The 12,302-nt window shown below is 42.8% G+C and overlaps 1 protein-coding gene across 1 annotated transcript in view; it reads left to right on the forward strand.

The window, feature by feature from the left end:
- The window catches only part of OXSR1 (oxidative stress responsive kinase 1), an 84,798-nt gene that overhangs the window by 42,582 nt on the left and 29,914 nt on the right, over positions 1–12,302 (forward strand). The window contains exon 5 of the mRNA XM_030446080.1: positions 10,576–10,631. Within this exon, the coding sequence (XP_030301940.1) occupies positions 10,576–10,631 (56 nt within the window). The remainder of the gene's footprint in view (positions 1–10,575; positions 10,632–12,302) is intronic.

Genomic DNA, 12,302 nt, shown 5'->3' on the forward strand with positions numbered 1-12,302 from the left:
GTAAACCTGCCTTGAACTTAGTGCCCCTTCCAGCTAAGGTTTGGGGAGCTGGTTTTGCATGGAAGTGTAAATCCCTGCTTTGGACAGGAGACTGGTTTGACAGAGTCTCTAGAGGAGACTAGAAAGCTAAATATCTAGTGAAGTTTTAAATGATTATTATTTTTTTTAACTTTCCTAATGAAGCAGTCTGAGACTTGAATAGATGCCACTGCTCAGCAGCAATGCTTAAGTCTCTCACATCATGCAAAATGATGTTATTTTCCAAAAGCCATTGGAGAACAGTGTCTGAGGCCTCACTGAAAAGACAAAGGAGAAGGCAGAACTGGTTTTGTTTTCATGAAAGGCTCTACACCAAGATAATGATTACAAATGATCCCCATCTTCCTCCAAAATCACCACTGCCTCCTGTATCTGGGAGCTGGCAGCTCACTGCCTGTCCCTGGCCACCTCTCCTGTGCCAGCTGCCACTGTCCCTGTTGTGGTTTTCTGTGTAGTGTGGTGATCCCAATGGCAATTTGAAATCCTAGCAAACCAGCTCATGTTAACTGAGTTAAATACCAGGGCCAGCATGCTGAGGACAGAGGACTGGACTGGGAAACCTTCAGATGAAGCTGTCCTCCTGGAATCTGCTTGGAGAAATTTCTTTTATGGTAGTGAAGCAGGACTGGTGTGCTCTGAGGGATCACTCCCAGGCTAATCTTGTCTGGGTGACACACAGCTTATGTTGCACCTCTTCCCCATTTGGACTCAGAGTCCTCTGTATATTTGGGGATTAGGAGGAGTTTGATGAATGACTTGGAAATAAAACTGAAACAAAACCAACCCAAGAGATCTTATTGCATAAAAGCACTCGTTGGAGGGAAGTAGAAAGCTTTTTTCAGGTGATGCTCCTTATAGCAGGCTCCACAAATGAACTGTTCCAAGGTCTCTCTGTCTTTCTCCCTATTTTTATCTCTGAGCTTATCTTCTGTTCACGATTAACTGTTGTGTAACTGTTGTAACTGTTGAATATTTCAGTCCAGGTGAAATGATATGCTGCTCAAATATAATCAGATTCTCCTGTTGCAGCATAATAAATGTGATACTTGTGCTTTTTTGTAAAAACAAAGCTTAGGAAGTAGGTTTAGGGTTGCAGGCACTTGAAATATTGGCATGGCAGTGATCCAACTATTAATTTGCTTGCTGCTCTACTTCTCAGAAGGTGAGAGGTGCACCAGCACATTCAATATGCAGAGACAGAGCAGTTTGTGCCTTCATAAGGAATGTTTTGGGGAGAGATTTGGTGTCATTTCAAAATCAGCTTTCTGAGTGTGGGGCAGCAGTGCTGTGGCAGCTCTGTTGCTTTGAGGAGGCCCTAAATATATATATATATATATATATATTCCTGCTGTGTTTTTATGTGAAATAAATGTATTTGGGTTTGATTTTAATTTGTTAAGCTTAGTTTTTGAACCTTAGAACAGTTTTGAAGCAGCATCAAAGTTTGTCTGCCTGTTTTACCTGTACTAAAAGAAAATATTTCTAAAAAAGAGAATGTCTGTAGGTGCTCACATACACATCATCAGCATATGGGGGGGATTTGTCCTCCAGTAGTGAGTCTCAGGTTTAAGATGGAGGTGATGGATATGTTTTGGCAGAACTCAGCTGTCCTGCAGGACTCAAGCTTAATTTTCATGTAGCTGATTAATGCACTGATAGCCATACTGGCAGGTTTTGTAGTTGAACTGGATTCCAGTATGCCTCTGATTGTTTTGATGGCTGGAACACTGTATGGTTTTGTTTCTGCTGCAGTACTGCTTGGGGAACTTCACATCCCTCATCTCCCCAGTGCTAAAATCTTGTTTTGGGGACTGTGCTTTGGAGGTGAAGTTTGGTAGGGGAGGATTGAAAGGGATGGATAATGGGATGTGGAACCTTCTGCCTCTAATTGCCAGTTGGATTTTAAGTCAGGACAGTAGTAATTTGAAAGCTATCTATTGTTCAGCTTGTGGGAAGTGGAATTTTATATACAGAAAAATGTATTTTGTTCTCCTTTATAGCTATATAGGATGGGCAGAAATAACCTTTAGAGGTAGTTTAGATCAATTCTAGAGCTTTAGTTTGTGAACAGTTTAGTCACCAGAATAATAACGATGTTACTCATTGTCTTGGTGGGAAGAAAAGGTGTTAATCTGGATTGCACTGGGTAATTTGTTCCCCCAAATAAGCCCCTTGTTGTGCAGTGTCAAGGGCTCAAGGACCACCAAATCTCCACTCTGTACCCTGCAGTCAGTCTGGGGGATGCTGTGGTGGTTGAGTGAACCACTGTGTTCTCCTGGTGGCTGTTTCTTCCACAGCATCATACAGAAATTCATTGTATTTTTTTTTTTTAAAGTTTCCTTGTGGTTGCAGAGAGAAAATAAGAACCAGATGTAAATCCCAGATCTGCAGACAGCCAGAAACAGTATCTCCTGTGGAGGCACTTTTCCTCAGAGTGGGTAAAGACAATCTTTGCTCTGAAGCCTGAAAACCTGGCAATTAAAACTCTGGTAAATGCCACTGTTGATGGGAGCACAGGAGTGCTGGGGCCATGCAGGAGCTCCAGGCTCAGTGCCTTAGCTCTCAGGGGTTCTGGGTGTTGCAGGGTGCCTGAAGTGTCTCACAGGGTGATGCCTGAAGCTGTGTGCTTGCTGTGTGTTTGAATTCAGGTGTCTGTCCCCAATCATTCTCCTTGAACCCAAGTGCTGCCACTGGACTTTGTCACTGAGTGTCCTGTAGGTACTCAAAGTAACTTCACTTTAGTCCAAGGGAAAAGCAACATGCTGGTACAACTACTATGCACCACATTGAAAGGGAGGTGAGTTTTTAGGTTTTTCTCCCCCCTTTTGTTACATGGAGATGACAAGCAGGAAAAATCCCACAAAGAACAGGAGACAGAGGTCAGGGTGATCTCTGAAAGCTTCAGCAGCAGTGACAGATTTTGGTCAGTGATCTGTAACTGAGTTACACACTCAAATAATATGATTTCTAGCAATTCTTGAGTTGACAGGAGCATTTGGATTTGATGTGTTTCCAGGGGGAATAATCTTCATTCAGTGTCTGCAGCAGTAATTGTATCAGGTGAAAATGCAACAGACTCTTAACCATTGGCACAGGTGTACAACTGCTCTCTTTGTGACATCTATGTCTTATGCATTAGAAATTATTTGCATTTTCACTAAATCAAATTATATCACGCCTTGCAGAGTTCTTATAAAACATTAAAAAGTAAAGCTTGGTACTTTCGAAAACCTAAGTGGGACAAAACTCACACACAGGGCAACAAATGGCAGGAACTGACACAGTGAAATCCACCATTTGATGGCAACCTGGAAAGCATCACCAAGGGAGTGCTGAGAGGACTGTTTCTAGTGTGCAGGTACCTAATTCTATAACTTTTCTCCATTTTGTAGAAATAGCTGTATGAAATAAGGAGAGATTTTTTTCTTTCTATGGTGGCCATGCTTAAAACTGTTCTCTTCTAGGTTTTGTACAAAGAAGCTGAGCTGGCAAGGCTCTTGTGAGCCCTGGCTGTCTTGACTTTCTCATTCTGTGTCACATTGCAAACACAGCTGTGGGTGGTGTTGGAGATCTGGCTGTGTAGGGGAATGCCTTGGACTTTGTGTGTGTACAGATATACATCCCTCATCTCCAGAACATGGGTCTTTTATTGTCTTTTGAAAATTAAGGGCTGTTTAAGATGTCCTGTATGACAGTTTTTGTGCCCTATTTGTTTCAAGTTTGATTGTGTCTTTCCTGGAATGAACATTCATCTCCCCATCATGGCAGGGTCAAGACAGGGAGATGTGTGATTCAGTGGCTTTCCTGTTTCTTCTGCTACCTGATCCAGCTTGTATTCAAGTTGGGGTAATCTGCACGTGGTAGTTTTTGGGAAATTCCTGTTTCTGAGCACAGCAGGAACATGCTTTAGCATGCAGGAGATGCTGCAGCGTGGTGATGTGCATTGCCACTATTGCCTCATGAATCATGGCCACCTCCTTGCACTTTAAATAATCTGACATGAAACACTGAAATAAGGCCACATTATAAGTTGAGTATTTTCCTCTTACTAAGGCAGGGCCTCCCAAAAATATTTGGGTCTCCAGGGGTAGGAGGCAGACCTTGTGACTCCACAGCTTGCTGTGTGTATTGCTTTTCATGCAGCAGCTGTTAAAGGAGCTTTGTGCCTTGTCCCCACTCCAATCCTTAGGAAGTAGGATCAGGAAATGGAAGGGCTGAATAGATGAATTTGTGGAAGAAATCCTGGGACATTTTTAGCTGTTGTTCAATGGTATGAAAACTTGGTTTTAAAGCCTGCTGACCAGAGCCCTTTCCTTATGGGGGATAAAAGAGGAAAAAACCTGAATTTCTGACTAAATAGGGGAAACTTTAAAAAGTTATGTTGGAGGCTAGAGACACATCTCCTCTCTTGCATTGACTGCTGATCCTGGCAGAAGCTGAAGATGCTTGGCAAATCCTCTTTGCCATAAACTGATACTCCAACAGTGAAGTGCATCCAACAGTGAAGCAACAGCCTCTTCCCTGGGAGGAAGAAGTGAGGCTGTGAGGGTTGGTAAGATTGGATTGTCTCCATGCTGGGGGAGAGGGCTAAGGGCAGTGTTTGTAACACTTTATTTGACTGAAGGAGCTGATCTGTCTGAAATGTGGTTTTTAAGGCTTTAGTTTTAGCTAAATGCACTGAAGTGCATCTGAGGTTACTTGAGCTCTGCTGCTGTGCCGGAGATGTGGTGATGGATGGGAGGTAAAGTCCAAGGCAGACACAATCTGTCACTGAACTCCATCTCCTTTTAACCATCTTTAGGCTTGTAAACACATGGGAAGAGAAGGAATTAATAAGAGCACAAAACCATCAAAGAGAAAGCTGGCATGGGGGCAAAAAGTGTAAACTGAGTGTAATTTGCAGGGATAAAAGGAAAGTTGCAAACTCTGTGATAACGTTGTAAGTGATGTGATGCACCACTTGCTGTCTCACATCATGTCAGAGTCTCACACTGAGTTTACCCAAGGTCTGCAGCTTTTTTTTTTTACTGCCTCAGCATCTTACCAGCCCCCAGAGTTAATTCAGATAACTGGGATGACAGAGTGAATTTTGGGAGGATCAGGAGATTCCTCCCCTTGTCTGAGCTGGCAGAGTGACTTAACCTAAAATGAATCAAACTTCTGAGTCATGGTTCCCTGGACCCCAAACACTCTATTTCCAGCAGCAGTTCACTCCAACATGGGAGGGCAAAAAATCAGGAGGAGTTGTACCCAGTTAAGTGCATTGCAGCTGCTATGAAATACTTTTTATTTTAGTTAAAATGAGGTACAACAGGAGACTAATTTCTCGTGTAACCCTTACTGGGGTTTCTTTTTGTGTGCAGTTATCTTTTCCAAGAGGTGGCTTCATTGCACTGAGTGTGATCTCACAGTGCCTGGATGGTAAGGGTAGGGCACAGAGAAGACAAGCAGTTGATGTGCTCATACACCTTGTCTTGTTGGATGCTGACACTTCTTTCCAGGAGGCTTTGTCTGTTTGCAGAGCCCCAGTCTGTCAGCCACTTCTGCCTTTCAGACTTTGCTTCATGCTGCTTAAAATGAGCCAAGAAAAGAGAACTCTTAATTCCTGGTAATAATTAATCTAATTTTCTCTAGACATTAAAATGACAGTCAGAAAACCCTGAAATATTCCTAGCTACCAAACCCCTGTGAAGTTGGGGCTTTAAAAATGCCTCCACCTCTTGAGACAGGGAGTAAATAATGAGTTGCCTTGTGCTGCTGGCATTTAACTCCTGCACTGAGGTCTTGATCTTTCACCGTGGCCCAGCAGCCAGCAGAGCAGCTCAGAGAAGAGGACAGAAGCAGTTGCTGTGCTTTTTCCTGATCCTGAGCAATAAAGCACATCACTGGGCTGCTCCCCTGCTGTAATTTGTAGCAGCCTGGCTGCTGCTGCTGGTCCCAGCTGCCAGTGGCCACAAGGACCTGCTGAGAGGGCTGTGGATGAGCAGAGATGAAGCAAGCTGTGGACTTGGCTCTCTCTTCCCTCTGCTTATTCCTGCCTCAGCAGGGAGGCTGGAGAGGGAGTGTGAGAGCTGCTTTGCCAGCTCTCTGCTGTTGGAAGACCTTCAAGCTCTGGGAGATGATCCCGAGTCCCACTTTGCAGAGTTAAGTACAGCACTGTAACAGGCAGTAATTGCTCCTCATCCAAGAGTTTGGGACTTAAGGCTTAACCCTGTGGCATGGAAATGTCAGGAAGAGGGAGCATGCTAATGGGCAGCACTTCTAATGCAGTTGTCTTGAGTGCCTTCCCCTACCTTGTACTGAAAATGATGTTTGGGACTGTAAAAATGCTCTACTTGCACACTCCAAGCCTACTTTACATTGTGCAGCTCTGTCTCAAGTGGCAATGCTCATGTGTAGAGCCAGCTTTTTATATCTTGGCTGATAAGGCAAAGGGAACAGGTGACATAGGTAACAGTAAGTTATTGAAGGGACAGCAGTGTTAGCAGCAGAGAGAATAGTGCTCATTTGGTGCAAAATGTCACAAATTGCTTCATTTAACTGTGTGTGCAGATACTGTCTGAAAGTATTTTACAAATTACTCAGAGCTCCAGTTTGGTCACATTCTGTATAAATCCTTGGGGTTATTTATTACCATTAACAGAAAACAGTAATTCTTCTACCTCACACCTTCTCTATTTTTAAATTTATTTTATTTTAATGGAAGTTGGCAGAACCAAGCACTCCTTCTTCAAGCCAAATTATGCCCTATAGAGTTCAGTCCATGAAAATTTATTGTTACAGTTGTTGTAAATTGCATCTAATGGGCAGAGGATTTATGGCTGTGCTGACAGCCAGCATTGCATCCTAACATATGAGCAGGTTAGAAGAAAGGGCATAATAAACAGGGCTTAACTCCATTTACCTGTTTGTGTGACAGTTTTCTTCTCAGTGCTAGGCTACAGAAATACTGGGATGCCATTCTTTGCTCAGGTCACTTGTGTCATGGTTACATTGGCTTTAGATTGTCCCAGCTATTGCTCCCAATGTAGACTTTTGAACACAAGCCAAGTGAATTCTGTTTGATTTCCAAACAATATTAAGCAGCTTGTTTAAAAACCATTAACTTAGCGTGCTTCATTGCCTTTCTTGGAAATGCCAGTTCTTTTAAGTCAGTAATACAAAGTTTTGGATTGCAGAGTTGCAGCTGGTTATTGGTAACTCCACTGTGAACTGGGAAGTGTTGCTTTTTCCTTTAGTGTCATCACTGCAATGACAATGCTACATGGCAGTGCCAAGGACTGAGGGCAGATACGCTCATTTAGCAGGATTTCAAGGACTTGTGTAGGTTTTTTATGGTGGGAACAAGCCATTAGTACACAGTTCCTGTAGTTTTTTCCCTCATTTTATTGAAAAATTAACCATAGGGAGCATGAAAACTGAACTTGAAACTAGGGAGCTGTCATCTCATTGCCTTCCTTTGCTCCCAAGTCTCCTCTAAGCTGGATGCTTGATTGTAATTTTGTTGGGTCAAGGATCAGTTTTGGTTCTCCAGCACCTGATGTCTGTGGCCCAGCCCTAACCTGAAGGTTTTAAAGGTGGTGTAACTGGTACACGAGCACTTGGTTGCACTGGGAAACTAACCCAGTTTGGAATGCAGATGAGGAAGGATTTCTGCCCTGCTGTGAAACCTTTCAAGGCTGACATGGAGCATCCAGCTTTCCACTGGAGTGAGTCCAAACCTCTCTTCCCACTCTGGTTGTGAAGTGCAAGGTAAATAAAAACATAATCATTATTTTGGGGAAGGGTCCTTGGAGGCTTTGGGAGAGTGGAAGATGTCAGCTGTAGAGTAGAATGTCCAGAACTGCAGTAGCATTTGTTAAGCTACTGGCAAGAAAGAGTTGATTTCAGCCTTCCATATCTTCATTTAAAATGTGATATAATTACTGTTTACAGCCTAAAGCTGTTTCCTGTCTCCAGTATAGTAATCATGCCAGAGGCACACAGTTTACTCCAAGTGTAGCAGCCCAGGATATGGTCATTACCACATTAATAGGAAGTACCTTCAGATTGTTGTACTTGGCAATAACTGTATCCTGGAGTAACAAACTTCTCACCACTCAGCTTGCAAGTTTATAAGCATCTCCTGATAAGAAGAAACAGGAAAGCACCGTTCCCCTCTTCCCCTGCCCATGTCTTTAAATGCAATTAATTAACCTTAGAGATCCATGTAAGGAGGACCTAATTTGAAGGCACTGCTGGTGACACCTGCATGTGCTAAAAAAAGGGATCTGTGTTCACCCAGTGTTATTGTAGCTCCATCTTCACCCAGTGCTGCTGCAGTGGGGCCACAGGATGCCAGGACACTGGGGTGAGGAATGGAGAAGCTGCAAGTTGTTCCTATGGAACAGTAACATTGAAATGGAGTCAGTGTCCCCAGATAGCTTGCTGTCACTCCATTTTGCTGCTCTAGGGTGGAGTATGCCATGCTGGGGTGAGTAATGGCCTTTTCAAAGGGCTGGTCACCAGGAGGAAATGCCACAAGAAGTGGTGATTAAATTCTGCAGCTTGACTTGGGATATTTGGCAGCTGCTGTTGTTGGCCTCCTGGATTTCTTGTACCAGTGATTTGTTGTAATTTCTTCAACTAGCCCGAAGCACCATGTTTACTGACTTTTGTTCCCAACAAGAAAATATGTAAGTTTTAATAAATGCAAGATGAAGTTAAAAGAAAAGAAGCCTCTACACTGGAGGGGGTGAAGGGACTGGAGTCCTTTGGCTCTTTTTTTCTGATGGGATTCCATTTGAATGCTTGTTTCATCACTTGCACCCCAAGCCTGTCCATCTTTTCCTGCTGTGGTAGGATGCTCTGCTGGTATTGAATCCATGAATGCTTTTTGGATGCTGTTGTTACATCAGTGAAACCTCCCTGGGTGTATTTTGGATTCTGAAGCACCTGATGATTGAGGCTTCATCCTTAGTTCTGCTGAAAAAAAATTTTTAGCACTTCCTTCATTGCTGGGGGTGGGCTGCTCCAGAGGTGAGCTGCACATGGTAAAGTAATTTTTTAGTGGGACAGTCTTTGTTCACTTTTGTTCTGCTGTATGCTGCAGGAAAGCCTGGCCATGCCAATCTCCCAGGCTGGATATTGGGAAGAATCTAACAAATGTTTAATGCTGGGGAGGATGTGTTTAAAATTATCCTGGCCTGGAACTGGCTGCAGCCCAGGCTTCAGAAGAGCAAAGCCAGGAAGGAGGAGACTTCCAGGGCCTGACCAGGGCACTTTGGCCAGGCCATCAAGCCAGCTCTGTTCCCAGGATGCACAAGGGAGGAGAGAAAAAATAGCTTTTGGCTTCAGTGTGTGAAGGGATTTTGAATATTTGTGGAAGGCCCTGGAGGGAGAATCTCCTTGTTTTGCTTTTTTTTTTTTTTTTTTTTTTTTTTTTTTTTTTTTTTGTTTTTTTTTGTTTTTTTGTTTTGTTTGGTTTTTTTCTTCCATGCAGATAGGTGCCATTAAGGTGAGGTGTGTTGGGAAGTGCTATCTGTTCTCTAGCACCCAGTCCCCAGGCAGCTGCTTTGCTTGCTGCCTTTCTTGAGACATCTCTGGATCTGCCTGGTTTTCTGGCCCGTGCAAGCTTAGCAGCCATGCTGAGGGCCCTGGGGGTCAGCTGTAAAGGGGCTTTTCTTGGGTTTTTGGGGGGATCAGCTCATGAAAATAAGCTGTAAAATTTCAAAGCATATTGGGATTGAAAGGAGCTCTCCCCTCAAGGATGGCAAAGTGCTGCTGTTAACCTAAAAAGCTTTTTAAGGGTAGAAAGGGGATGGTACAGTATCACACAGCATGCACTGGATGTTCTTGTGCATTTTGTTGACTTGGGTGGGGAAAAAAAAATCAGGGTGTCTTTTTCACTAATTTGATTTTGCTCACAGGACAGTCAAGTGTCCCCACTTTCCCATTCTCACTGTCTCTGTTGTACCAGCTCTGTTCATCTGACCCTTGGTAATGTGGTTCAGTTCATTAAGCTACAAGCAAACAACATTTTGCTTCTGTCTGGATTTTCACCAGTGTATAGGACTAAACTGACTTCCTGAGGAAACATGTGAACTCCTCCCGGGATAAGGAGCAGCAAGACTTAGGGCTGAGTAAGAATGGGATGCATTCAGCACTCAGAAAATATCAGCTTGCTCTTTCTTGAAGCCTCTCCTCCTAAAAGGGTACATGACTGTCAGATAAGTGCTAGATTCTTTTTTTAGTTTATTTGACAACCTGGGACAAACCACTTTCCTTGTATTTTTTAGGGTATCTTCTGACAAAATTTAGTTTTATTATTTTCTGTTCATACTACTTAAAATGCTAGTAGCTGTAGACCAGACAAATACCACTTAGTGTCTGTCTGCTGGAGTTAAAATTGGTGCTAAGTCCTCACTGTATCTGCATGGTTGGAAGCAGGAGGTGCTAATAAAAGAAACAAAATGTAAGGAAGAAACTGTTAATGTGTTTTTGTTGGTTGAAAATGATTTAATGACTTCCACTTATTGTTGATTTATCTTTCTGCAGGGATGTGAAAGCAGGAAATATTCTTCTAGGAGAAGATGGCTCAGTGCAAATTGCAGGTAACTTTCCTGGTAGCTTGGAATAAATTTTAGGGTTAATTGTGTATCCAAGTAGGTGGTTTAATGATCAGGAAGAAATCTAAGTGTTAATTTCAAGAAGCCCCCACAGTTCTTAAACAAAACAAATCCATTAACAACAGCAAACCAAACAGTAAACAAAGCACAAAAAACCAGAGTTTATTACATCTTGTTATCTTAAAATTGTCTGTAGAATAATGATAATCAGCATGAATAAATCTTTTGACTGTTAAGCCCTTAGAATCAGTAGATGAGATAAAATTCTTGGCATAAGCCCTTCAGATTCCTAAACCAGCAAGTTCATAGGCTTGGACACAGACCTCACTGATTTATTATTGTTGTGTAAGGTGCTTATCAGAACCACTGTGGTGAACAGTAGATAGATTTGTCAGAAGGAAGTGGGTATGTCTGATGGTAAAAGTTACAACTTTGCCTTAACCAAAGATTTTCTGCTCAGACTGCAGACGTGGGTGCTCCTTAATCTGCTTTGGTTGAACTGGGTGGCAGAGAGCATGTTTAACTGTTGTAGGCCAGCCCAAACTGGGGTGAACTGGAAGCAGTTGTGTGAGCTGAGGGACAGTGTAGGGAAGGCTGCTAAGTGAATACAGATCTACCTGGAGGAGATGAGATGTCTGGTGTAGTCACTGCTGTGTTTCATACATGTTCCTAGAGACTTCACTGTTCCTTCCAGAAATCATTATAATAGGAGACTTAAAAATCAGATGAAGTTTTTGGAGAGTACATTTAGAACCAGTGACACTTGGCTTTCCTTTTCCCTGTTTGCTGTTTTCCCGTTTCCCCTCTCAAACCTTTCCCTCTCTTCTTCTCAGGAACTTCATGGCACAAGCTTTGGAAAGGCCCCAACTCAAGGTGGAGGGCAGTGCTTGCATCCCTTCCTGCCATATTAGCAAACAACCTTGTACATGGTTCACTTTGTCAAGCCCATATTTAACTGGAAAGAGCCATATTTGTTTGACAAAGTCTTTTTTCAGTGCCTCTTCATTCTGGTGGAGGAATAGCAATGGGTCAGTGTGCTTGGGTGTTAAGGGTTGGTGGCTGTTGGAGGCAGAACACATTGCAATGAGCAGGTTTTTATAGGTAGCCCTTCTCCTTCTGCAGAAGGCAATAAGCCCTTTTACGGGAATAGCATTTAAAATACAAGACTTATGTTTAAAACCTGAAGTTGCTTTGTTTTCCCTTTAAAGTCTCCCAGTGCTCTTGATGCCTGCTGTTATATTTCCAATGAAGTGGAAATAATTCATCCTGTGTGGCAGCTGATGGAAAAGTAGGGAGTGGCTTCTAAAATACTCACAGGAGCAAACTTTATAGAGTGTAATCCTCCAGTTTTTTTCCATAACTGGGCCAAGACACAACATTTTGGATTTGTAATTTTACAGAGCTTTAAATTATGTTCTGGGAGAGGCTGCAAATAGCTGTTGCCTTAGAGCAATGCACTGTTACTCTGGGTGCTTCTGCCAGCCTAGCAGAAGCTGCTTGTGTTTCTCTTCCACAAGGGTGCCAGGGTTTGGCTTTATTTTCTTAATTAAGGCTCACTGGTAATACATACCTGTTAATGTATTTCTCTTTATCTGCTGACCAATTTTTAGTTGTTAAGGAGTCTTACAAGAATTTCAGAGGATTTCTGTGTGTGAT

This window comes from Calypte anna, chromosome 2 (assembly GCF_003957555.1).
Source record: "Calypte anna isolate BGI_N300 chromosome 2, bCalAnn1_v1.p, whole genome shotgun sequence".
NCBI classification, from domain to species: domain Eukaryota; kingdom Metazoa; phylum Chordata; class Aves; order Apodiformes; family Trochilidae; genus Calypte; species Calypte anna.